A 26,948-nucleotide genomic window follows, 5' to 3' on the forward strand; every position below is an offset into this window, starting at 1 on the left:
TTTTCCACATAAATTTTGATGTATTCCTTAAAGATAGCCCACTCCTTATTCACCTTTGGTACCATATCTCCTCTTATCCTCCCTGTTAGTTCGGCAACATGGAAGTATTCCATCATTTTAGGTCAGGTTGTTTTGACCATCTTCTTTAGTAATTATCCAGTGGGGAGAAAAACAAATATTTGATTGTTAATGTACAGAGCGGTCTCCATTCAGCATTGCAGACTTAACAGGCTGTATAGAAGGGGAACTGTTAAGTTGTGGGCGAACATATCAGACGACACAGCGATTCTTCCAAAGCAGCTCTTTATTTGTAAGCTGGAACAGAACTGAACTGAGGAGCTCAGTCAGCCTGCTTATATAGAGCTCCACTAGAATGCAACAGTAACCATTTTCTGTAACTAGCCAATCACTGAACGTCACTTTCGATCCTTCATTTGCATAACTATCTACAGTATCCCCCTGCTGGCCCAGGATGAGAACTTCAGTACGTAACAGGAACGATGTGTGTGGAAGCACCAAGCCTCACGACTGCATCCTATCTTATTGCTGCATGAAATGAAAGAGGGGAATAATTAGCCACAGCACTTGTCCGTGGCTTCATAAACCATGGTTTATGAAGCTATGGATGAATGCCAGAAGCAGGCATTATATCCTTGGGAGATGGAAGTTATAGCAAACAGAAGACAGCCTGTTTCCCCCAAATTCAATCAGAAACAGGGAACTGCATTCTCAATGACATAAGTGAGATAATTTTATTGGGTTGAGTTCCTGTGTTTCGTTCTCTAATGGACCAGCAGTTATAAGGGTTAACATCCCCATTAAAAATAACATAGTTAAAGCTTAGGAACTGGTTCCCTCTGGCATCTTAAATTAAGCAGACTATTATCACGCACTTTATTCAGTGGAAGCAGCTGCTTCAGGATGCTGCAATTACTGTTTAGCAGAATTTACTGCTCTGATTAAAACCTATGGTTATAGACTCGGCATCCGATGGAAAGTGAGAAGACAGTGGGAAAGGAAAGCTAAGACAGATGCGTCCTTATTTTTAAGTATGAATTAGAGGTTTTCCTCACATTTTTTCAACAATTGGAAGCTATTGGAAAGTATATCTGAAGGAGCGTCTCCACCCCCATCGTTCTGTTCAGACACTGAGGTCCAGCGCCGAGGACCTTCTGGCGGTTCCCTCACTGCGAGAAGCCAGGTTACAGGGAACCAGGCAGAGGGCCTTCTCGGTAGTTGCACCTGCCCTGTGGAACGCCCTCCCACCAGATGTCAAAGAGAAAAACAACTACCAGACCTTTAGAAGACATCAGAAGGCAGCCCTGTTTAGGGAAGCTTTTAATGTTTGATGCATTACTGTATTTTAATATTTTGTTGGAAGCTGCCCAGAGTGGCTGGGGAAGCCCAGCCAGATGGGCGGGGTATAAATTATTATTATTATTATTATTATTATTATTATTATTATTATTATTATTATTACCATCTAAATGGAAATACTATATAGCAGTAATAACAACATAAATGTCAGGCAGCAAACCTGCACACACTTATCTGGTACTGAGTCCCATTGCCATATAGAGGATTCCATAGTAATCTGGGTGTACAGATATACCAAAGAGTAACCCAGAGATGCATTTTAAATAAAAGCACACATTCTACTCATGTATAAACATGCTGATTCTGGACTGTCTGCGGGCCGGATTTAGAAAGCGAATGGGCCGGATCCAGCCCCTGGGCCTTAGTTTGCCTACCCATGATCTAATATGACTCAGTCTTTCAACTTTACAAATAAAATATTATATACAAACAATGTTGAGAAGGGTGGATATGGCCAGAAATGTAGCAGCTTTTGAAAAATTATTTTTCTCTAGTGGTACCTTTGCACATATATTGTGGAACTGTGTTAAGATTTAATATTTCTAAATGAGAACCGTTAAGGAAATAAGCAAAATAGCAGGTGCCAATTTACATTTTAGGCCCCTTGGAAATGTTGGGCAATATACAAAACAGCAGATTCCTCCAATTTCTTTGGTCTCTCAGATGTTGATACCTGCTTGGCTTTTAATAGCTCAGATATGAAAGAGTAGATATTAACAACAGATCTTGGGGAGAGGAAAATCTTGTATGAATAAGAGAGCAAGCTCTAAGGAGTTATGGGATAGCTTCATTCGGTGGAGATATATTTCAGGAAAAAAATGGTTCCTATTTTTGATGCTTTTGAACCAATATAAAACAAAGTAAGCAGTAAGCTAATGACTTAATTTATTGGGTTTTTATAGATGTTTGTGTATTATGGAACTGGAAAAACCAAATAAAATGACAAAGGGGGAAGACTTTGTGGGGCATAGGAATTCGTTCATTAATTTTTTTCCAATATATATATATATATTTAAAAGATTTTTATTAAAGTTTCAAAAATTATATAAAAACAAAACAAAACAATAATACAGACAGACAAAAGTAAAAACAAGTATAATTTCAATCCCTTATTTTCTTATAACTTACTTCCCCGACTTCCTCATACCTCCCCTTTCTGTATTCCAATTTCTAATTTATTAATTCAGCAAATCCTTTCCCTTAATTTTCATTTAATTTTTGACCTTTCTTTTCTTTTTACCTATCCATTACAGCTGGAAACCATGTAATTTCTAAACCAACGTCATTCTAACATTCATTAATTTTGCAATGTTTCTTAAGATAATCCTTAAACTTCTTCCAATCTTCTTCCGCTGTCTCTCTCCCCTGGTCTCAGATTCTGCCAGTCATTTCTGCCAATCCCATATAGTCTATCACCTTCATGTGCCATTCTTCCAAGGTGGGTAGGTCTTGTGTCTTCCAATACTTTGCGATGAGTATTCTTGCTGCTGTTGTAGCGTACATAAAGAATGTTCTATCCTTCTTTGGCACCAATTGGCCAACAATACCCAAGAGAAAGGCCTCTGTATTTTTCCAAAATATAGTCTGCCCCCCCCCAAGGTCTGAGGGACAATAGCCCCCTGCTGAAAAAGTCTGCTGAGCCCTGCATTAGATCCTCAGATCAAAGGTCCACTGAGGTAGGGGTAGCCAGTGTCCAGATCAATACTCTGATCAGTCCCAGACAGGATAGAACCACCCTGACACCTCCAGGTATAGGGCGATATATAAATTCAATAAATAATAATTCAACAAATAACAATAGTAATCCCTGATCTAGAACGTTGTATTTCCAGAGATTTCACTTTTCTCACACTTCTTTTGCCTCTTAGGGCTTTCTCCCCGTGGGGAAAAAACCCCACAGCTCTTTAGTGCTCATTTGGAACAAATGACCAGTCGGGTTTTCTCCAGATTGATGTTTGCTCCAGTTTAGAGCTAAAGAGCTCCCTTGAAAGGAAGGGCAAGGGGAAAAGCAGAAAACTGCTTGCCTAGAAACATGTCTAGAAACCAGGGGGCAAACAGAAGTGTGGAAAAGCCCTTTGCTGGCAGTGTGTGTGTCACACAGAATCCCTCAGAGGGATAGAGTTGTCCAGGGGGACCCTAATCGATTCCTGCACCAGTCTATCCATGCCACATTACTTGGCCATATCTCTAATTCCCACAGGTCCACATCCTTTTTTCTTTTTTTTTTTGGTTTAATTTGCTTTTATTCAATCTGGACGGCCAGCCCATCTAAAGAGGTTCCCCGGTTGCGGAATGCTTTCTCTATTTTTTTTTAAAATATATTTATTAGGTTTTTACAAAAAATAAAAGTACATAACCACCACAGAAATGGAGAAAATGTAAAAAGAAATAAAACATAATCAAAAGTAACACATAGAACAGATCAAAACACAAAAATATAAAATACAGTAAAGAAAAATTCCACCCAACCAAGTACAAAAACATAAAAACTCCAACTTTTTTGATCATACTTAATTAACTTCCTTTCTTGACTTCCTCACGCCTCCCTTTTTTGTGTTCCTCTTTACCCAATCAGATACAGCAAATCCTTACCCTCTTTCAGATCTCATTTCTAATTATTAAGTTCATTCTATTATGTCACCAATCTTTTCTCCTCATACTTAATCACCTTTATAATATTATTTACTTTCGACATAATATCACTTTAATCTTTCCTCCTTTTCTATTACATTTTGCATACTTTTTAAGCTATGTCACTAATGCCTTATTATTTCCAAATCCAACATTATTTTAACATTAATAAACTTTGCAGTGTTTCTGCAGATAGTCTTTAAACTTCTTCCAGTCCTCTTCCACTGATTCTTCTCCCAGGTCTCGGATTCTGCCAGTCATTTCTGCCAACTCCATATAGTCCATCACTTGCGTCTGCCATTCTTCCAAGGTGGGCAAATCTTGTGTCTTCCAATACTTTGCGATGAGTATTCTTGCTGCTGTTGTCGCGTACATAAAAAATGTTCTATCTTTCTTTAACACATCCTTAATTTTAAACTCTATTAGTATACTGTATTGCATTTGCTATACTTAAGAACTAATCTCATGTAGACAGTGCCGCAGGAATAAAAGAGGCTCCAGAATATGACTCCACAAGGGAGGTTTGTTTCCTCCCTGGATCTCCCTTGAGAACAGCAATGTTCTTTTGGCAAAATGATCTCGGTAACGTTGCTAAAATTAAGCCCTATTCTACTCTAATTTACTCGAGTAAGTCAAGTTTCAGTTCACTGTTTCAAACAGTGTGCGTGTGAAAGAAATAGGAAACTTTGTTTAGTGGTTCCCACAACATTATGGTGTTTCCTTGGTGTGTTTTAATGAAGTATTATTATGCCTAACTGATATTTATAGTTTCCTTGCATCATTTAACTCTCCCCCCCCCCTTCAGGAAAGGAAACACAGGTATGGCAATTGGAAGCAAGTGTATTGTTCTTGTAAATCTGTCCCTGAGAACTTTCCAGTTGAAGACGGCGGAAAAGTCATGAGTCAGTGTTTAATTTGCTGTTTACAATTTTGCTTGTTTACGGTTTTCCAAAAGTAGATTAAGCAATAACCTTAAGTATATGCTATTATGGATGAATGAAGCATAATTACATATAATACGTATTTATTAATTCCTACCTCTAATCTACAATGTAATTTATTCCAAACAACAAATGCCCAGGGTTGTTCACCCACTATCCAGAAACAATAGATCATGTCCCCATAACTCTATTACTTCCTGACACTTGAGAGATAGGAGGAACATACTGTTGAAAGAATTGATGGAGCCTCAAAAACTGGACAACTTTACTGGAAGTTGATATAGTAGGAGCAGTGGCGTAGCGTGGGTTGTCAGCACCCAGGGCAAGGCAAGTAATTTGCGCCCCCTAACCCGTGGATTTGTGCCCCCTAACCCGTGGATTTGCGCCCCCTAACCCTAACCCCCAGATGTTGCGCCTGATGCGGCCGGCCCCCCCTGCACCCCCACGCTACGCCACTGAGTAGGAGGCATTAGAAAAAAAGGCAAAGGACCCCTGGATGGTTAAGTCCAGTCAAAGGCAACTATGGGGTTGTGGTGCTCATCTCGCTTTCAGGCCAAGGGAGCCAGCGTTTGTCCACAGAGTTTTCCAGGTCATGTGGCCAGCAGGACTAAACCGCTTCTGGCGCAATGGGACACCGTGATGGAAGCACACAGAAATGCCATTTACCTTCCCATCGCAGTGATACCCATTTATCTACTTGCACTGGTGTGCTTTTCAACTGCTAGGTTGGCAGGAGCTGGGACAGAGGAATGGGAGCTCACCCCGTCGTGGGGATTCGAACCACCAACCTTCCGATTGGCAAGCCCAAGAGTCCCAGTGGTTTAGACCACAGCGCCACCCGCGTCAGTAGGAGGCATAGAACTAATTTGAGACACGTCTCCCTAAAAAAATAAAACTAGATTTGAGGCGACACCAGTATTGGGAGCCGTTTAAAGATTTCCATCATATATGCAACACACATACATGCATGCAGTGGAGATTTAAAATCAGGGTTTTTCTTCTCTGAGATGGGCGGCCATGACAGGCCGACAAGCCCCCTCTGCCCCTCACTTCCCTCCACAGTACCTGCAGACCATTGGAACCACAATTGCTCTCCTCTGCTCAATCCACCAGAGCCTGTCTCTGTATTAACTCTCTGAGGGTTTGAGAACCATTGGTTACCCTCACTTGCTTTAACTGTCTGGTCAAAGCCTTTCCTGGGGTGTGGCTGCTGCTACATGCTGATGGCTTTTGCAGACCCTCCAAGTGTCCCTGTTTTCCAGGCACATCCCTAATTTGGAGAAGCCGTCTCGGTTTCTGATTTGATCCCACAATGCCCCACTTTTCCTTAGGATGTCTCTATTTTCATTGGAGAGATGTTGGAGGGTATGGAGTTATCCAACCCCCGAGCTGTCTGAAGACAATCCTGTACGGGGAAGGGTTTTTTTTTTAAGTTTAATGTTTTATTATGTTTTTATATATGTTGGAAGCTGCCCAGAGAGGCTGGGGCAACCCAATCAGATGGGTAGGGTATAAATAGTAAAATTATCATTATGGAATGGGACATCCCTATTCTCACTGGAGAAATGTTGGAAGCCACAGGCGACAATTACAAGACATCTGTACTGACAGTAAACACAGAACGAAAGTAATAGATTGAAGCATTTAATGTGCCTTGTTTTCATCAAGGTAAACCACATTCTTTGTTATTTTAATTCCAGTAAAACAAAACCAAATACAAACAGCCAACAAGAGTACAAGTCCCGGCTCTCTGAGGACAAAGGGCAGCAGTGAGGGAGGGAGACAAGGAGCCAACTCACTGCTCTATTAGTGGGGAGGACATTCACTGTGTTCACCTCAGCTATGGTAGGATGGATGCTTGGTGGCCCAGCAGAAAAAGGATAAAACCCACATGGGGGGAGGGAAAACCTAAACTCTTCAGCAGCAACCTCATCTTCCTCAATCCCGAGCCCCAGCTTGATCATCCTAGAGATACGGTTGGAGTGACTCTGTGGGTCCTCCAAGGAAGAAGAAGTCAGAGGAAAGCAGTGCTGTCTCCAAGAGCAGCACCACAAGTCCTTGAGGGCCTTGTCGTTCTTGTCTGCCTCGGCCTTCTGATGCAGTGTCTCTACAATGGGGTGGTCAGGATTGATCTCCAGGTGCTTCTTGGCCATCATGTAGCCCATGGTGGAGTTGTCTCGCAAGGCCTGGGCCTTCATGATACCTTCCATGTTGGTGGTTCAGCCATAGGTCTGGTGAAAATACAGGGCGAGGAGACCAGCCTGTTTGAGACCGTCACCTTTTCAACTTTCTTCTCCAGGATTTCCTTCATGAGTTTGCAAAGGTTCTCAAACTTGGCTTTGCTCTCCTCCATCTTCTTCTTGGAGAAGAAGCATGGATCCCCAGCTTGAGATTTTTGGAGAAGGCCTTGTAGAACTTCTTGTAGTTTTCTTTGTCCTCCGCCAGCTCTGCAAAAAGCTCCAGGCATTTCTTGACGATGGTCTTGCGAATCACTTTGAGAATCTTGCTTTGTTGCAGCATCTCACGAGAGATGTTCGGGGGCAGATCCTCGGAGTCCACTACACCCCGGATGAAGTTCAGGTCCTCTGGGATGAGTTCATCACAGCTGCCCATAATGAAGACGCGCCTCACATAGAGCTTGATGTTGTTCTTTTTCTTCTTGTTCTCAAAGAGGTCAAACGGGGACCAGCGTGGGATGAAGAGAAGCGCCCAGAATTCCAACTGCCCCTCGAAAGAGAAGCGCTTAACAGCCAGATGGTCTTCCCAAACATTAGTCAAGCTCTTGTAGAACTCGCCATAGTCCTCCTGAGTGATGTCATCAGGGTTTCGGGTCCAGGTGGGCTTGGTCTTGTTTAGTTCCTCCTGGTCGAGGTACTTTTCCTTGATCTTCTTGGTCTTCTTCTTGCTCTTGCCACCTTCCTCCTCTTCATCTGAGCCCACATCTTCAATCTTGGGCTTCTCATCATCATTCTTGGGGGCTGCGTCTTCATCCTCCTTCTCCACTTTTTCCTCTTCCGCCTCATCGTCGCTGATTTCCTTCTCACGCTCCTTCTCCAGATGGAGGGTGATAGGGTAGCCGATGAACTGGGAGTGCTTCTTCACCACTTCCTTGATGCGACGTTCCTCCAGGTATTCAGTCTGATCTTCCTTCAGGTGCAAGATCACTTTGGTACCACGGCCAATGGGTTCGCCATGGTCAGTTTTGACAGTGAAGGAGCCGTCTGCAGATGACTCCCAGGCATACTCTTCATCATCGTTGTGCTTGGTGGTAACCACAACCTTCTCAGCCACAAGGTAAGCAGAGTAAAAGCCCACACCGAACTGTCCAATCATGGAGATGTCTGCACCAGCCTGCAAGGCTTCCATGAAGGCTTTGGTGCCAGACTTCGCAATGGTGCCCAGATTGTTGATAAGGTCTGCCTTTGTCATGCCAATACCACCCATGTCCACCAAGGTGAGGGTGCGATCATGGGGATTGGGAATGATATCTGTCTTCAGCTCTTTCCAGCTTTGAGGGATCTGTCAGACTCTCATAGCGGATCTTGTCCAGTGCATCAGAGGCGTTGGAAATGATCTCCTGCATAAATATTTCCTTGTTGGAGTAAAAGGTGTTGATTATCAGGGACATAAACTTGGCAATCTCTGCCTGGAAGGTGTGTATCAAAACAAGTGCTGTACAACTACTGTTTATATGGTTTACTTGAACCCACAGGGACACAGGTAAGAAATATTTACATGAACAGAAGGATGGAGGATGTGCGCATTATAAGAAACCAAGTTTGTGTTCAACCAAAAGATGAGGATCTCCCATTCCTTCACTCTGTGCCGGGTCGTTCAGAATATCCTCAAAACCAATGCAGTCACAGTTGCCTTTCCAGAGATCCAGGGACAAGTTAGAACTAGGAAGGAAGATGCTGGAGCTGCTTCACTGCTTGGAATTCCATCTGCAGCTTCAGCGGTGCATGCAGCCCCGGAATATTTCTCAGAGTAGAAAAATTCATCTTCTCTTGATTTAGCAACAACAACAACAAAATTATCCGGTGTGTCCAAAGGATGAACAGGGAAAAGTTCGCTCTTCACATTTGTAAAACCTCTATTTATCACATCACAGCTTTCAAATGCTTCAGCAGCTGACAAATCAGAAACCGCAATACAGTCCTTCAGCTGAGATCCAAACGCTCTGGAATTCGCCTCAACCTGTGGTTTTTTTATAAAAAAAAGAAGGGGGGAAAGGACAGTCGTCAAAGACAATGGGAGATGTAGTGAAGCAACCCCTGTCGGAAGCCCCCCAGCCTTCTCCCCGCCCCATGCAGAGGTTCCCTTCCTCTTACCTGGTCTTTTGGGGGGAGGCTTGGGCAGCAGCCACAGCGGTGCACGATCGAGATCCTGCAAGAAAGAAGGGAGCTTTGAAGCACTGCTTCTTGGGCTCAAATCCTGTTGGCTACTTTCGCAGTGGCATCTGGGTGGCCCCTGGGAGAAGAGGAGGCTGGACCAGATGGGCCCTTGGCCTGATCCCGCAGGCCCTCCTTGTGTGTGTCCTAGGGCCCCCTCCTCCCCCCTGTCCCATTACCTCAGGGGCGAGAGGCCGTTGTCTGGGCTCCAGTCCCTCCCGGAGGAATGTGGCGGTTCCACGGCTGAACTTCTCCCTCGCTGCAAAACAAACAGAGACATCAGAAGGCTCCTGTCTCCCAGCCACGCTAGCCCCAGTCTGGGGCAGGAGGGTGGGAGACCTGGGAAGGGGGCATTTCCATTTACCTGATCTTATCAGGGCTCCCCACTTCTCCACTGTACGGGCGTCCGACCGGCCTAGCACAGAAGCAACAGCCAAAGTCTCCTCCCTCACCTGAGAAGCTGTTTTAATGGGAGGAAACTTTGGCTGCTGCTTCTGTGCCAAACCGGGCCGGGATGGAGCCATGCCCGTACAGAGGAGGGGCAGTGGGGACGCGCCGCGAGGGACGACAGCCGGGAACCGCCGGGATGTTGCTCGGTTCTTCATTCCGGGAGCCGGCGCTGGAGCCTCATCCCTGGAGGCGTGGCCCTGTGGAGGAAGAAGGACATCATATGAGAATGGAAGCCACAGGTGGGACTCCCAAAAGATGTTTCACAAGGATCCCTTCATTCCCTCTGCCCTCGTACCTGATGTCCGCCACGTCTCTCCAGGGATTTGGCCAGAACAAAATAGGTGTTGGGGAAAGGCTCCCACACTGCAAAGAAAAAAAAACATGAGCAGGCGCCTGGCTCCCTGCCATGCTAGCCCCAATCTGGGGCATGAGGGTGGGGGACAAGGGAAGAAAACATTCCTAGAATATGGGGCACTCAGTTGGCATTTCCACTTACCTGAGCTGGGAGCCTTTCCCCCTTTGTTCTGGCCGGCCTCTCGCCTAAGGAAGAAACAAGCTCAGTTAGTATGATGGGGGGAGACAGGGAGAATTCTGGGCTTGATCTCCACCAGAGCCTGATTATTCAATGGACAGAGTAGGCCTATGGGCCAGGCAACAACGGATCAGAAAAAGTACTGTTTGTTTTGCCTATTAATTATTGTTGGTTGCTAAAATCAAAAACGTATCAGGATATGAGTTGCAAGGAGCCCAGGGATATTTTGACTGCCATGGGGCCTCCACAGGTTTTAATCTGGAACTGTGCCCAACCAAGGGCCAACTTTGGGCTCTCAAATGTCAAGGGCACCCTATACGCAGAGCCGTAGCTGGGTGATCTTGCGCCCCTGGAGAACCGTCCAGATCACAACCCCTAGCCACGGACAAATGAGCTCTTCTTTCTGCCTCTCCTCCAACCCTCCACCCATTCAATTCACCCTCTATCGAAAACCTTTTCTTATGAGTCAATAGCCCAGTGTGAGCGCACCGGCCGTGCCCTCCTCAGACTGCCCCAGCCCTGCCACAGAAGGGCACAGCATACCTGTAGATGCTGGTATTGGACGTGGCACCGCTGGGCTGCTGCTTGGCCGGAGCCCTGACCGGCGCTTCCAAACCACGGCCCTGCAAAGGAAGAAGGACATTTTACTCTCCTGCCATAGGCATCCACTCTAGGGGACAGGGGTCCCGTGGGCCCTCCCCAAAGATTTTCTTCTGGGGCAGATCTCACTCCATTTTTTCTCTTCCCCCAGCCACAACAGGGCACAGCCAGCCAGCGGAGGGACATAGGGGGCAGGTGGGAGGGCGAAGGCCGCTCCCTGCAAGGCCCTTTCCACCTGGCCTGGGGGGCAAGGCCCAGATCCATCCGCCAGCCCTACTGAAGAGGCTCCTCCTGAGGCCGGAGGAACATTGCCCAGCTATTGTTTTATTGATTTATTATGCTGTAAACCGCTTTGAGATTTTTATTAAAAATATAAAGCGGTATAGAAATACAAATAAATATGTGGGAGACGAATTCCCCAAGGAATGAACATACCACAATGTCCAGGGATATTTGTTTCTGCTTCTGCCTTCCTGCCCGAGAACCTGTGAGACAGAAAGGAAAATAAAAACAGAGGAAGTTACCAACCAGTAATTCACAACAGAAAATATCCTGCCCACAGCCAGCCCCGGCTGGGCTCCAAACTCCGACCATCTTCTTACCAGCCAGATGCACTGACCCCTTGCAATTCTGCCTGGGGTGGAGCAAAGGGACAGAGAAACCATGTCCCTCAGGACATAGATATGAGAGCCACACCATGCAGCCCTCTCAATATCTCAAGGACCATTTCTGCGGGGGGGGGGGGGGAGCAAAGGGACAGAGAAGCCATGTCCCTCAGGACATGGATATGAGAGCCACACCATGCAGCCCTCTCAATATCTCAAGGCCCATTACGGGGAGAAGGGAGAAAGCTTGTTTTCTCCTACTCCAGAGGCCCTTAGGACCTGATGCCGTGAATTCATGTTACAAGAAAGGGGATTCCAACTCAGCTTCAGGAAGAACTTTCTGAGAGCAAGAGCTGTTTGACAGTGGGAAGAAATCCCTCAGTGGGCAGTAGACTCTCCTTCCTTGAAGGTTTTTCAGCAGAGGTTGGATGGCCATCTGCCATGGATGCTTTAGCTGAGATTCCTGCATCGCACGGGGTTGGTCTAGATGACCCTCGGGGTCCCTCCCAATTCTACAATTCTATAATCCTATGGGGTTCCAGGTTCTCACCTTTGCGAAGCTCACTCATTGTGGAGCAGTAGAGCAGGGTCAGGTTTGGAAAGCAGTACAGCAGACTTGAAAGCAACTCTCCTTCCTTGAGAGTCTGAATGTTGGAGGGGAGGCAGTTGAGAGTTGGTTGAGAGTGGCGGGTTCTAGAAGGGAGGGGGGGGAGGGAAGGGACGGCTTCCGATTGGCTGCAGGAGCTTCCTGCCCTCAGAAGGAAGCCATGTCAGATGTTGGGCTTCCAAAGAACGTCTGCAAGCCGGACACTCACTTATAATTATTTTATTTGTTGAATTTACATTGCACCCTTTCTCCCGAAGGAGGCCAGAATGACATGGGATGTGGGTCTATTCATGTCAGTTTCCCATTGATATGACACAGCTGAGGTGCAACTGGGAACACTGTGTGAATAAAAACCACTGACTTAAAAGTGCCAAGACTTACCTGCTTCTTTAGATGTGTGTCAGCAATGCAGACAATAGTGGCTAGCTTTCTTATTCTGTTGGCTTGCTGCTAGATTCTGGCTTCCTCACATATAAATATGGCAGACACACTTAAAGAACAAATACTGTTGCTTCCATCATGCCTACTTGGACCCATCAACCCTTACATCCGTGCCCTATTTTGCATGCTTAAATAATTCAATAAATACAGACAACAACGACAACTGTGGAGCTGTGAAAAATTCACTCTGTGTGTTTTGCTCCTATATTGTTAGTTATTCCCCTTGCAGAAGAAGAAGAGGGTGGGGCCCTTTGTCTCCCTGCCCACCCCTTTCCCCGCAGAAGCGGCCTTCCGCTTTCCTTTCACTTGGCTGAATCAGGCCCCACAGGTTTAATCAGATGTGCAGCCAAGGGCCAATTCTGACTATCTGTACTATCTTGCACCCAGTTTACTGTACGGTCCTCTAAGGAGGCCTTTCCCATCCACTGTCCTCTTTTCTGAAGAGTGTTGTTGGTAGCGATGGCCTTGGCTATCCATGCCAATGAGCCTTTGATAGTGTGTCCATCGCTTAGGGGTCCCAACGAAAGCAGAGCAGAAGGAGTGTTGCTACCGCTATGGAGCTTGTGGTAGAGCTTGGGCTCTTAACTCTTCCTTTAGCATCATGGGATTGTGGAGCTGGGAGGGACCACAGGGACAATCCAGCCCCCTGCAATGCAGGAATCTGTCGGCCAAAGTGGGGCTCCAACCCATGACCCTGAGGTTAAGAGTCAGGCTCTACTGGCTGAGCCATGATTGGTGGTCAGCATTTAATCTCAGCCTCTCTGGCAGTGAGGAGCATTGCACTCCTTTGCCACATTTGGGGCTGTTTTTGGAAGAATCTGGAGGCCACCCCTGTCGGAAATCAAGCCTTTATCAGGAGAAACTGGCAACTCTCCCAGGCACCCGGCTTGATCTCCTGTTGACCTCCCTGGCTGCATTCCCCAGCAAGATCCAGGCTAGGTCGCAATAGGCGATCCTTCTCAGCGTGAGAAGAACACACCCCCTCTTTCCTGCCCCCCCGGCAGGGGAAAGAGATAGACAGAAACGTATTTACATGCCTTTATTTCTGTCTTTGCAGCATTACAAAAAACATGACTGCTCTCTTCAAGCTCCAGCAGTCTAGTGACGAACACTTCCTGCACTTCCTGTACAGCTCATATTACACTCTGAGCTAATTCTGGTGCTTCACACTGTGAATTTACTGTCCCTCTGTTTCCCACGGGCAGTCCCAACATTCCCATAATGTTTTGCTTTCAAGCTAGCAGTTTGCAGCTGCATTGCTTCTATATCGTAACAACCCCTGTATACTATCCCATATTACATATTTAAGGTTATATGTTATCTTTATCATCCCCATTCTATAAATCAGAGCTTCCTAATTTTAAACTCAACATATGCAGAATAAGGTCTTGGGGCTTACTTGCATATAAAAAGATTTTAACCCAAAGATATTGGAAGTAATAATAACTACCCACTGACAGTTATGTCATTTTAATAATCCATCATCCCCCCCCCCTTATTAGTATTGTTCCGGAGACTGGAGTTTTTTTCCCTCTTAAAATTTTTTTGGGGCCCCCAAATGTTTTGAAGAATACATGGATAAACACTGTTCAAAAAACCAACAGGCTGATATGCTTAGACTAAAGGAGTGAAGTGGGAAAGGCACGTTTTAAAGAGATTAAATCAAAAACCTAATGATTGCAATGATAGCATTGAATATAACATATGAGGAAGTCGAGGAGCTGTGGAGGGGAGTCATAGAGTGTGGTGATGGGAAGTCTGTAAATAGTGGTTTATTTTTGTGTGTATTGCATAGCTGTCAACTTTTCCCTTTTCTTGCGAGGAATCCTATTCGGAATAAGGGAATTGCCCTTCAAAAAAGGAAAACGTTGACAGCTACGGTGTATTGGTTTTTTTCTTTTTGTATTATCAAAACTCAATAAAATTTTAAAAATATTTTTTTTGGGGGGCCCAAGAGAGTGGGGCCCTAAGCTATAGGTTGTTTAGTTTATACGTAAATCCGGCAATGCGTGTGCCAAAAAGGCGCTTGCAAAGCTCAGTCCACCCGGAAGCTAGCAGCGGCGCACGATGGCATTGCAATTGCATTTCTTTGCAAATCCAGGGCTCTTTCCGCAGGACGTGACATCAGGCGCCGGCCTCTTCCTCCCTGTTTCCCTGCCCGGCTGCGGGCGCATCTCCCCCGCGCGCCGGATTCTCACCCATGGCCGGGGCGCGCGTGCTGGGCGAGAGCGGGGGCGGCGGGGGCGCTGCTGCCGCCGCCGCGGCCCCCATGGACTACTCGGTGCACGAGGCTTGGAACGAGGCCACCAACGTCTACCTGCTGGCCGTCCTGGCCAGCCTGGCTCTGCTGGTGTACGCGCGCAGGTGGGCTTCCCCCATCGCTCTTTCGGTGCCAATATAGGTCGGCGGCACTGCAGCCTGCCCTTCGGAACCCCCCGCCACTTGAGATCCAGCAGGGCGCCTGCAGAGACGCCCGCTGCGCACGGTTGGGAACCCCCCCCCCCACCGCCTTTAGCGTAGCGGCGCCTGCTCGTCGGAACTCCCTGCCACTTGAGATCCAGCAGGGCGCCTGCAGAGACGCCTTTAGCGTGGCGGCGCCTGCCCTTCGGAACTCCCCGCCACTTGAGATCCAGCAGGGCACCTGCAGAGACGCCCACTGCGCACGGTTGGGAACCCCCCACCGCTTTTAGCGTGGCGGCTCCTGCCCTTCGGAACTCCCCGCCACTGGAGATCCAGCAGGGCACCTGTAGAGACGACCACTGTGCAATGTTGGGAACACCCCACCACCTTTAGAGTGGCGGCACCTGCCCTCCGGAACTCCCCGCCACTTGAAATCCAGCAGGGCGCCCGCCTGCAGAGATGCCCGCCCCGCCTTTAGTGTGGCGGCTCCCGCCCTTCGAAACTCCCTGCCACTTGAGATCCAGCAGGGCTCCTGCAGAGATGCCTTTAGTGTGGCGGCGCCTGCCCTTCGAAACTCCTTGCCACTTGAGATCCAGCAGGGCCCCTGCAGAGACGCCCGCTGCGCAAGTTTGGGACCCCCCCTCACTTTAGCATGGCGGCGTCTGCCCTTCGGAACTCCCTGCCACTTGAGATCCAGCAGGGCGCCTGCAGAGACGCCCACTGCGCAAGTTTGGGACTCCCCCTCACTTTAGCATGGCGGCGTCTGCCCTTCGGAACCCCCTGCCATTGGAGATCCAGTGCTCACTTCCCTGTGTTTTTTCCGGCGCCTGCCTAAAGGAAGCCCCTCACGCGCTTGGGAAGTCTAGGTGGCGTGAATCTGCTTGAGTGTTTCCTTTTTTTGCTTTGCGTGTTTTCAAAGTAGGCGTGTGTGGATTTTTCTCGATCTTGTTGTTTTGAGTCATTTTTCGAGGGGTTTTTTCTTTTAAGCCTTGGAGACGTTTTATGGCACAGGCAAATAATGTGTAAAAAGGCAGTTGTGATCATGGCGTGAAGTGCATTTGGAACGATGGGGTGGAGCAAAGAGGAAGTGCGACGTTCAGAGTGGGGTCAGCCTGTAATAATAATAATAATAATTAATAATAAAAAAATAAAAAGCATAGTCTCTGAAGGGGATAGTGGTGGTATCCTGCAGTGGTGGTAAGACTTGCCGCCTAAAGGAACAGGCTAATTCTTGTGCTATGGTCGTCTAATAAATGTCCCAAGCAAGCACAAATTTCATGGTTCTGCAGATTATCTTGCCACTTACAACTGGAGGAGACGTGATATGACACTTTATTATTTATTACTTTATTGTTTACATGCTGCTTGTTCTCTCGGATTTTAGAAATAAAAGGAAGATCATGAGGATTTTTACGCTACCTCCTGCTGTAGAAGTACCACCTGAGCCAAACTTTTACGATAGTGTGAAAAAAATTCGTCTACGGCAGCAGCTAGAGATGTACTCTATCGGTAGGTATACTCCATCGGCAAGCTCCCAGTACGTTTCTGAGCACAATTCAAAGCGTTGAATTCAAAGCCTTGGTTCAGTATACCTGAAGGAACGTCTCCACCCCCATCATTCAACCCGGGCACTGAGATCCATCTTTGAAGGCTACCTGGTGGTTCCTTTAAAAATGTGGAGTTTTTTGGGGGGGGGTTATTGTTTTTAGTTTATGTATTTTGTGGTTTTATATTCTGATTTAATTCTGTGAGCTGCCCTGACACCTGCGGGTATAGGCTATATAAATTCAATAAATAATAATAATAATAAAAGTTGCAGGGAACCAGACAGAGGGCCTTCCCGGTGGTGGCACCCTCCCTGTGGAACCCCCTCCCATCAGATGTCAAGGAGATAAAGAACTACACAACTTTTATAAGACATCTGAAGGCAGCCCTGTATTGGGATTTTTTTTAATGTTTCAAGTTTTATTATGTTTTTATATTTTGCTAGAAGTCACCCAGAGTGGCTGGGGAAACCCAGACAGGGTGTTGTTGTTGTTGTTTTATATTTAAAGATACAGAGCTTCTAAAGATACAGGGCTTCTATTCTTTATTGCAATGCATAACTGAATATATGTCAAAAGGAGACTCAGAATAGAAATAAACATTCAGGATATTTCAAAACTCGTAATAGAAGGATGTTTCAAAAGTTTCCAAGCTTATGAGAGTACAGCTGTCTTCCTGTATGTTATACAGAGAGGTGCAAGAGGAAAGTCAAAACCAGAGGTCAGCAAACTTTTTCAGCAGGGGTTCAGTCCACTGTCCCTCAGACCTTGTGGACTGGACTATATTTTGGGGGCAGAAATGAACGAATTCCTATGCCCCACAATTAACCCAGAGATGCATTTTAAATAAAAGCACACGTTCTACTTATGTAAAAACACCAGGCAGGCCCCACAAATAACCCAGAGATGCATTTTAAATAAAAGGACACATTCTACGCTTGTAGAAACATGCTGATTCCAATCTACGGGCCGGATTGAGGAGGCGATTGGGCCGGATCCAGCCCCCAGGCCTTAGTTTGCCTACCCATGGTCAAAACTATAGTATTGTGGAATATCAGTCAGTATACAGGACTCAGCATAGCTTGTAAGGGGAGTCACAAATCCCAATGGATGTTCCAGGATTTGCAGTTGGTTAGCTATGCTGGTGAATCTTGCCACATTACTGCCTAGATGGGCAGTAGGCTGTTATGACCATGTGGTCTTAAGAGGGCATACAACTGTCCATATTTTTCACCTCCTATTTATGGGAGGGGAGTAGTGTTCATTTTAGTTATGATGTCCTGGTAAACGGATGTTCAGCCAGCCTAGATCAGAAACAAGAAGGTGTACAAGTGGGACTTGCAAGTAAATGTTGCAGGGCGCTGTTCAGTGTGTGCAGCCAGTCATGCTTTTTTCTAGGGATTTCCATTTGTCCCGCCATCCCACCCCTGCCCTAACAAATGCTCAGTGCTCTGTAGTAGCTTCATTGAGCTTTTGCAAAAAAAGGCTTTTTTTTTGTACTTCTGCAGACCCCAAGACTGCTTGATACCTCTCTGTTTTGATGTTGCTTTGGCTTGATGTTAGTATATAGGATGACAGTATTTATCCTTTGAAATCATGGTCCAGGTACTCTCCAAAGGATGTTCTCCATTCAGCATAATGAACACAAAAGGAATACCTGCGAGTCTGATGTGCACAAAGGTTTGCTCAAAGCCAAACACAGAATACAAAAAAAAAAAGTTGCCAGTGTCCAGGTTTCCCTGCGATAGAGAGTGATGTGTTTTTTTTTTTGGGGGGGGGGCTTTTTGTCAAGCTTCCCATTTTTTATTCTTCGGATGTAAAACCAGATTACAGAATATACATTGCAGAATTACAATGGGTTTCTAGTTTGTGAGTGATTTTTCTCACTGGCAGTGTCCCATTACATCCCCAACTTTTCCTTCCAAAAAAACCCCTCTGAAAAACAACACATCATTCCATGTATAACCTTAGTATCAAACTTTGTTAGCAGGTTTGGGGTGTGATTTTGCAACTTCTTACTGCCTGCCATTGTTGGACATGTGCTTACATCTATTGCTTCTATGACTTTAAATCGCTAAATGATGTGCCAGTAACAATTACTATTAAATGTGGACATTTTGCACTCGTGACAGAAGGCAAATTTTTATCCTAAAATGCGTGTGTTGGAATTTGCTGAATGTGTATTGTGCTGAATTTTTTTATTAGCTAAGATAAACAATGGGTTTGAAGTAACTACATATTGTTGCTGTTTTGATGTTTTTTTGAGGAGGGGTAGAATCTTACAATAGGAATTTAACAATTCCCTGTATGTTTACTTGGAAGCAAGTCCCCCTGAATTCAAAAGGGCTTAGTTTCTAGTAATACCGCCTCTCCTGGTATGCCCCACGGTGGACCTTAAGGTCCATAACTTGCAACACCCTAGTGGTCCCGGGCCCTAAGGAAGTTAGATTAGCCTCAACCAGAGCCAGGGCGTTCTCAACACTGGCGGAACGCTCTTGTCTCATGAGAAGAGGGCCCTGCGGGATCTGATTTCTTTCCGCAGGGCCTGTAAGACAGAGTTGTTCCGCCTGGCCTTTGGCTTAGAATCAGTTTGATTCCCTCCCCCTCTTTCTTTTTCCTTTCTCCTCCTGTGAAGAGGCTGCATCCTAATGCTTTAATGTTGGATTTTAATCTTGTTTTTTAAATTGTATTTTAATCAACTTGTTTTTATGATTGGTTGTTAGCGGCCCTGAGCCCGGTCTTGGCTTGGGAGGGCGGGGTATAAATAAAATTTATTATTATTATTATTAATAATAATAATAATAATAATAATAATAATAATAATAATAATAATAATATATTTAGAATTGCAGTCTAATATATCCAAATGTGTTTATTTTCCTAGCAAGGAAATATGATCACCAGCAGCAACCACAGAAGCAGAATGATAGTGTGCAGCTATTGGTGGAATGAAGTCTTGAAGCTCTGAAGCCGAGAGGATGACGGAACGTTTGGGATGTAGTCATTTTCAATGCGACTTGAATAGTATAGTGATTTGTATTCGTAATTATTGCCTTGAGAAGACGTATGTAAATGTACAGCAAGCATTTTCTGAAATTGGGAAAATTAATATGGCTGATACATATTGGCCCTGTTTCCCAGTTTGCATTACAAATGATTTCCAGTAAAAGTAGGAGTAGATAAAGTTAAGGCAGGGCTGCTGGGACGTTCAGTGTGGGTATCACAGCAATTCCCATTCAAAAAGGGATGAGAAAGGCACATGACATTTGATGTGCCTCAGTGGAGTTAATAAAGTAGTTGGTGCTGGCAGAGAACAGAATATATACTTATAGGCTCACAATAAATACCAAATGTCCTGTTTGGGTTATAGAGTATAGATGAAGAGATAAAAATATTAGAATGTACAAATTTTCCTTTTTGACCTGGTAAAGAGTGGTGGATAAAACAATAAGTAGTTAAGGAAGTCACTTATTTTCAATTGGAGGCTCTGCAGGGCAGGAATATTTTTTTTACCTGTTTTAATTATCTTCCTGGTGTTTTATTTAATCTTGTTAAGTTCGATTGATGTTGCAGCTGTTGTTGTTTTTAAGCCAGGATACTTCCAGTTAAAATTACTTGGGACCATTGAACTCCATGGAATTAAGCTGTTTGAAGTTTAGGCAGTTGTGCCTGGGCAGTCTGTGGTCCTAATTAGAACTAAAATAAACTTAAAACGTTTTTGGAGAAATGCCCATTTGACTAAATCAGTAGCAAAGCTGCAATTCTTTATGGGGTGAGCACATTTTCTTATTGGGTTGTTAAATGGCACTTTAATGTGGCACTGTTACAAAGAGGGTTACATAGCTGGAGCACAAGGTAATAAAACTGTTCTGAGCGATTACAGCTACAACTGCTTGGAATACAGATCCACCTTTAATGGTCAGTTATAAATGTATTTGCAAATATGTCAGACAAAACTGATTATGGTGGAATTATGGAGTGATTAGGCGATGCAAATAATTTATATTGGAAGAAATGTGAAAAAAATGTTCCAGGCATGTTTGAAAACATAAATATGTGATGAATTAAACAATGAATTGCATCCCTAAGTATGTGGTGACTTTCCAATTATGGTTAAAAAGAAAAAGAGCAGATTAACAAATTTCTCCCTAGTGTTAAATAGCCATTTCCAACACTTGTCAAATTTTTTTGGTTTATGCCCCACGTCTCCTGAACTGCTGTCCTGTGCATAAAAAACTTCTAGGAAAGTAATGTGCTCAAGTATCTTATCACAGCCAAAGTTCCTTATTCTCCCTTCCACTTCCAATAGCATTCTGGTGTGAAAGTTTAACGCTTTGGCTGTAGTGAGACAACTATTCAAAGAGTTTCCTATTTGGACTGCAGATGGAGTTCAGTTGTCTATCCTTCTATATTTGGGATTTGGTCTCTTATTATATCACCACGACCCCTTTTTGTGATCCTTTTGCAGATTTCCTGCATTTGCAGCACCGACTAGTGGGGATGAGCTTTCTGTTTCGACAAGTGTAATCAATCAGATGAGCAGTTTAAGGGCTGATGTTCACATCATGTTAGGGCATCTTTTTGTAGATATAAAAGTTATCCCCAGATCTGCATTTCTGGGTGCTATATCGTGGGAGCTTGTAGTTTGCCAATCTTGGCTATAGCGACTTCAGTGATTCTGTAGTAACAAAAAAAAAAAAAGAAAAGTGAATCAAGTGAATTTCTTACGCTGTATGTGTATGAGGAACCCAAGTACATCCTAGTGCAGGCACAGGCAAACTCCGCCCTCTGGATGTTTTGGGACTACAACACCCATCATCCCTGACCACTGGTCCTGTTAGCTAGGGATGATGGGAGTTGTAGTCCCAAAACATCTGGAGGGCCGAGTTTGCCTATGCCTGTCCTAGTGTATCACTTGTGAATATACAACTACATAGTATTATTGTAATATAATGTATCACTTCCATTGGACTGTCTGGTACTATTGTGCCCTGGATAGCAACTGTACACTTGCCCTTGCAAAATGCTCCCGTACTTTCAGTGTATAAAATGTTTTTGTATTTTATTTTTAACAGTAAAATGCATTTAAAGTTGGGTCTCTGTGAAGCTTATTTTTCCTGAGCTAACAGCATTTTGATGGGTAACATGCATGTAAATTTAAAAATATATTTCTTACAAGGATGCACGTTAAGAATTATTTATCAGACCTAATATCTAGTGAGGGATGCGGGTGGTGCTGTGGGTTAAACCACAGAGCCTAGGACTTGCTGATCAGAAGGTCGGCGGGTTGAATCCCTGCGATGGGGTGAGCTCCCGTTGCTCGGTTCCTGCTCCTGCCAACCTAGCAGTTCGAAAGCACGTCAAAGTGCAAGTAGATAAATAGGTACCGCTCCGGCGGGAAGGTAAACGGTGTTTCCGTGCACTGCTCTGGTTCACCAGAAGTGGCTTAGTCATGCTGGCCATGTGACCCAGAAGCTGTACGCTAGCTGCCTCGGCCAATAAAGCGAGATGAGCGCCGCAACCCCAGAGTCGGCCACGACTGGACCTAATAGTAAGGGGTCCCTTTACCTTTACCCTTTACTCCCGCTGAGCTCCCAAGGCCTGCGGATAACAGCCTGTTCTGGGGGCTGGGGAAGCTCGGGTTTCCCCAGCCTCGCGCCTGGAGGGGAAAAATAAATCCCTCCCCCTTTATTTCCCCCTCCCGAAAAAAACTAGGTGCGCCCTATGGGCCGATGCGCCCTATAGAGCGAAAAATACGGTATATAAAGCAGATATTCTGGGGAACCTCTATTCCTCATCACCACTATGAGCTGAATAAAGAGCATGAAATCTTTTCCAGGGCCTCTTCTCTTCTCATGAGGTGGCCAAAGTATTGGAGCCTCAGTTTCAGGATCTGTCCTTCTAGTGAGCACTCAAGGCTGATTTCCTTCAGAATGGATACGTTTGATCTTCTTGCAGTCCATGGGACTCTCAAGAGTCTCCTCCAGCACCAAAAGCATCCATTCTTCGGCGATCAGTCTTCTTTATGGTCCAGCTCTCACTTCCATACATCACTACTGGGAAAACCATGGCTTTGACTATACGGACCTTTGTCGGCAAGGTGATGTCTCTGCTTTTTAGGATGCTGTCTAGGTTTATTGGATGGATATAACAACAACAACAACAACAACAAGAATAATAATAATTAATAATAATATTTTATTATCTTATTTATACATATAAACCACCCCCAAGCTGTTATCCGCGCCAGGCTAGGCTCCTGGGAACCTGCCCGTGTCCTCCCCAGCACCCAGACGGCGGGGTGTTACCCCATTCGTCCTCCGTGGTTCTTCCGCTTCCGGCGGCGCTTTCCTATTCCCCCCCCCCCACTCCACCTCCCCACCGCGATCTTATTTTCCTGGTGCACATCCGGGTCCTTGCCGGCGTGCTTGGCGCCCGTTGTGTAGGAGAGCGGGCGCGCGCGGGCGCGTGACACACACACAGAGAGCCAGAGCGAGAGGCTGAGAGAAGAGGCGGGCAGGCGAGGCGCCGGGTCTGCAGAGCGCGTGGCTGGGACGGTGAGTGAAGAGAGCGGGCGGGCGCGCGTGTGTGGAGACGGCGGTGTGTGGAGACGCGGTCGGTGGGTCCGTCGGGCCGCGTCCCCCCCCCCACGTCCCGGTCACGGTGACCCGAAGGAGTCACGCGGGCTTGGGACCGGCGTCGCCGCCGCCGCAGCGGCCTCCCCGACCCCCCCCCCCCGCCAGCCGCTTTCCTTTCCCTCTTCACGTGTCGAGGCTGAGACCCGCGTGTCTCGTGTGAATAGCGTGCAGCGCGGGGAGAAGGCGTGTGAGGGGGCCGGGAAGCGAATAAAAACGGAATAACGCCTCACCTGCCCCGTGGAAGCCAGGTGCGCATCCCCTCCATGAAGGTTTGCGTGTCGTTTCTCTCCCTTCCTGGGTTGAAGAGAACTTTTTTATGTCAGTTGCTTGACTCGCCGGCAGCCCTTTCCCGCCCCCTTTCTCTCCCCCCCCCCCAAAAAAGTTCAACTGTTATCACTGTTTTTTACCTTTTGGGAAAAGGTCCCCTGGTTGTCCTGTCTGGCTGGGACGAAGTCCCTTTTTCAGTCAGTTCATACCCAGCGTCGAGGTCGTATCGACTATTCTTCTCTGTGTTCATTTGATTGATTGATTCTCCTTTTCGTCTTGAAGGAGAAGGGCAGCAAGCAGCAGAGATAATCTCATTTATGTTTGTTCCATTTCTCAAGTTTCATAAAATGAGAGGCAAAAAAGATGCTACGGTGGGAGTTTTCTGGTGAGAAAACCTTGGGAGGCTGCTTAGCTAAGCATCCCTGCACTAAGTGACTCGTTTTCTGTTAATCTTATGTATGATCTTAAGCATGTTTGTTTAAAATTAAGGGCACGTTACTTCACCCAGGATTTTAAATGCCTACGGTCAGAGTTATAGCCCTATTCCCCGCCCCCCGCTCTTCTCCGTAAGGCAGTCAGGCCAACATTTGCTATAAAAAGGTACCTAAATTGTTGAGGAAGTGGTACACTGCTGTATCTGGGAGGGGTTGTTGCACATAAAGTAGAAAGTGGGCATGCCTGAACTATTCCTGTGCTGCTTTGTAAAGATAATATTTTTTATTTTATTTTAAGCATTGTTTCCATGTTATGTGACTGGACAGGCCAGGCTAAGCTTGATGTTAGTTGTGTGGCTAGCTTTGGCATGCATGAGTTTTAATACATAAATACCCACCAATGGGAGCTTTTCTCCCCATGCCATTGTTCCAATCTGATTTAGCCCTGCACTGATTATTTATGTCAAACTATGCACAACATTACTAACCACTAACAATATCTAGTTAGGCCCTAAAATATACAGTGGTACCTCGTGTTACATACACTTCAGGTTACAGATGCTTCAGGTTACAGACTCTGCTAATCCAGAAATAGTGCTTCACGTTAAGAACTTTGCTTCAGGATGAGAACAGAAATCGTGCTCTGGCGGCGTGGCAGCAGCAGAACGCCCCATTAGCTAAAGTGGTGCTTCAGGTTAAGAACGGACCTCCGGAAAGAATTAAGTACTTAACCCGAGGTTCCACTGTATTTACAAAGAGGTTCAGAAGTGCAGTTATTACTGTGTTCCCCTTTAAGGTTCCTGCCTTATTTGAAGGACACACAAAATAATACTTCATTCCTAACTACACTTACCTGGAAATAAGTCCTATTGAATTAAGTAGGACTTCTGAGTAGGATTGGGACGCAGGTGGTGCTGTGGGTTAAAGCCTCAGCGCCTAGGACTTGCCGATCGAAAGGTCGGCAGTTCGAATCCCTGCGGCGGGGTGCGCTCCCGCTGCTCGGTCCCAGCGCCTGCCAACCTAGCAGTTCGAAAGCACCTCCGGGTGCAAGTAGATAAATAGGGACCGCTTACCAGCGGGAAGGTAAACGGCGTTTCCGTGTGCGGCTCTGGCTCGCCAGAGCAGCGATGTCACGCTGGCCACGTGACCCGGAAGTGTCTCCGGACAGCGCTGGCCCCTGGCCTCTTGAGTGAGATGGGCGCACAACCCCAGAGTCTGTCAAGACTGGCCCGTATGGGCAGGGGTACCTTTACCTTTACCTCTGAGTAGGATTGCACTGTAAGGAAAGTTTGTAGGCAGTTCTCCCTTTCTCTGTGCTTGAAGACCTATTTTATGTGTCATGGCCGAGTCTTTTATAGACAAGTTTCAGCTAATATTTTTGGGTGGGTCCTGAAAGTACTTTTGTAGGCATGTTGGCACATGGACATTGTAAAGCTCAATACCTTTTACATGCATAAACATAAGGGAAACGAATAATGTCTAAAGTGCAATACGCTGCTATACTTGTAGTTATCTATGCTGAATCAAATATCTTGGTTGAAGAGGGCAAAAGAGCAACAGGTTCTATCTAAGACAAACTGGAGTGGCTGTTTAACAGGCATTTTGGGAATGCTAAGTATGTAACAAAAGTAATAATATGGAAGATATGTGGTCATTCACATCCATTAAAAGATTATGGCAACATTTTATTGATGGCTCTGCATTGTCGTGCAGCTAGGCACATGACTGAAGAGCAACTGACCATTGTTAAATAAATATGCAAGTGGTGATGAGTGTGGTAGGTCCCCATTGACCTCAAATTATAGAAGGTGCTTGTGTGAAGCCTCCTGAATCTGTTGAGGCTGCCTGCATGTTCTTCAGCCTTGATTTTCCAAACAGTTTCAGAATGTCCCTCATTTTTGATCAGTCATTAAATTTCCAACTGTTCCCACCATGAATCCCACTCTTAGTGTGATTCCAGTGTGTTCCAGGAGGACTTAACTACTGTGAGGATACTGCTTTTTGTAGGCTGGGAGGGAATGGGATAGCAGCAGTAAATAATACCTTAATATTTAACCCACCTCTGTCTCTGTTGGTCTTGCACTGCTGGTACAGGCATTGTTTCACAGTTTGCCCTTTGGCTTGTGCCAAGAGTGCTTCCTTTAGGTTATCTAGCGGGGAGAAGAGATAGAGCAACCTCCGTGAAGAGCCACAGGCAGCTATGGGTATGCAGACATGGACCACAGAAGAGGATAAGAGTACTATATATTTGCATTATCTATGAAATTTCACAATATTTTAACTTCAGGGTGGTAATGGCTTCATATTTCACCAGAGATAACTTTTAAAGACACACAACTTTGTCTTCAAATTCCTGCTACTGAGTTGCTAAGATTTTGCTGCTACCCGTAACCCCTGTGCTTTGGATATACAGTGGTACCTTGGCTTACATACGCTTCAGGTTACATACACTTCAGGTTACATACACTTCAGGTTACATACGCTTCAGGTTACAGACTCTGCTAACCCAGAAATAGTGCTTCAGGTTAAGAACTTTGCTTCAGGATGAGAACAGAAATCGTGCTCCGGCGGCACGGCAGCAGCAGGAAGCCCCATTAGCTAAAGTGGTGCTTCAGGTTAAGAACAGTTTCAGGTTAAGTATAGACCTCCGGAACGAATTAAGTACTTAACCCGAGGTACCACTGTATCAAGTATTATCGGCAGAGACAAAGAAAGCTGCCTATTACCTCAAAGGGCAGTCCTGACTCTGGTTGGTCCTGGGACAAGTTTAAGGTTTCGTTGCTGACTTAATAAAACATTGAATAGTTTTGGACCTGGTTTTCTGATCATCTAAAATAGTATTTGTTCACCCAGGCCTTAACTGGTTATTGAAACCAGTGCCATTAAGAATTTTCTAGTGACTGTGATTGTTATTGGCTTTAATGTATTTATTGGATTTTAACATCCTGCTTTTATTGTTGTGTTTTAAATTTTCCTGGAACTTTTAATGAAGTGTGGTATTACCTGCCAGTAATAAACTAGTGTGGTTGCAGATAATCAAGACGCCATCTGTGAGGAGATGAGGGAAATGTTTGCTGAATGGTATTCTTT

The 26,948-nt window shown here is 45.6% G+C and overlaps 3 protein-coding genes and 1 pseudogene across 11 annotated transcripts in view; 2 read left to right on the plus strand and 2 right to left on the minus strand.

Moving 5' to 3' along the window:
- Positions 1 to 6,634: 6,634 nt before the first annotated feature.
- On the minus strand, positions 6,635 to 8,642 carry LOC310830873 (heat shock protein HSP 90-beta pseudogene; annotated as a pseudogene). Its single transcript has one exon. The product of its transcript is annotated as a heat shock protein HSP 90-beta pseudogene (transcript).
- Positions 8,643 to 8,727: 85 nt separating this feature from the next.
- On the minus strand, positions 8,728 to 23,604 carry LOC310830250 (uncharacterized protein). The gene is made up of 9 exons (XM_083710000.1): positions 23,565 to 23,604; positions 11,358 to 11,407; positions 10,866 to 10,945; positions 10,287 to 10,330; positions 10,086 to 10,153; positions 9,705 to 9,987; positions 9,520 to 9,599; positions 9,281 to 9,335; positions 8,728 to 9,146 (listed from the first exon to the last, which is right to left on the minus strand). The coding sequence occupies exons 6-9, from the start codon at positions 9,943 to 9,945 to the stop codon at positions 9,142 to 9,144; spliced, it is 381 nt and encodes a 126-aa protein (XP_083566126.1). The 5' UTR covers positions 9,946 to 9,987; positions 10,086 to 10,153; positions 10,287 to 10,330; positions 10,866 to 10,945; positions 11,358 to 11,407; positions 23,565 to 23,604; the 3' UTR covers positions 8,728 to 9,141.
- SMIM19 (small integral membrane protein 19) lies at positions 14,624 to 21,613 on the plus strand. The gene is made up of 3 exons (XM_083710002.1): positions 14,624 to 14,939; positions 16,360 to 16,484; positions 19,404 to 21,613. Exons 1-3 carry the CDS (start codon positions 14,776 to 14,778, stop codon positions 19,469 to 19,471), a joined length of 357 nt encoding a protein of 118 aa, XP_083566128.1. The 5' UTR covers positions 14,624 to 14,775; the 3' UTR covers positions 19,472 to 21,613.
- The window catches only part of SLC20A2 (solute carrier family 20 member 2), an 88,936-nt gene continuing 84,887 nt past the window's right edge, over positions 22,900 to 26,948 (plus strand). For 6 of the 8 annotated variants that reach the window (XR_014557445.1, XR_014557446.1, XM_083709392.1 and 3 more), the window contains exon 1: positions 22,905 to 23,076. The gene's annotated coding sequence lies outside the window, so the exon portion shown is untranslated. The other 2 variants (XM_083709394.1, XM_083709389.1) reach the window with 2 other exon arrangements.

Source organism: Podarcis gaigeae (genome assembly GCF_964106915.1).
Source record: "Podarcis gaigeae genome assembly, chromosome: 13".
Classification (NCBI taxonomy): Eukaryota; Metazoa; Chordata; class Lepidosauria; order Squamata; family Lacertidae; genus Podarcis; species Podarcis gaigeae.

What these genes read in the sequence shown, in the direction of transcription:
- LOC310830250 (XM_083710000.1), bottom strand. Translation starts at nt 9,945, where the DNA reads ATGAAGAACCGAGCAACATCCCGGCGGTTCCCGGCTGTCGTCCCTCGC. An exon ending in GGGAGCCCTGATAAGATCAG is followed by an intron (nt 9,600 to 9,704) that starts GTAAATGGAAAT and finishes TTTGTTTTGCAG; the next exon opens with CGAGGGAGAAGTTCAGCCGT. An exon ending in AACGGCCTCTCGCCCCTGAG is followed by an intron (nt 9,336 to 9,519) that starts GTAATGGGACAG and finishes TCTTTCTTGCAG; the next exon opens with GATCTCGATCGTGCACCGCT.
- SMIM19 (XM_083710002.1), top strand. Translation starts at nt 14,776, where the DNA reads ATGGCCGGGGCGCGCGTGCTGGGCGAGAGCGGGGGCGGCGGGGGCGCT. An exon ending in CTGCTGGTGTACGCGCGCAG is followed by an intron (nt 14,940 to 16,359) that starts GTGGGCTTCCCC and finishes CTCGGATTTTAG; the next exon opens with AAATAAAAGGAAGATCATGA. An exon ending in GCTAGAGATGTACTCTATCG is followed by an intron (nt 16,485 to 19,403) that starts GTAGGTATACTC and finishes TTATTTTCCTAG; the next exon opens with CAAGGAAATATGATCACCAG.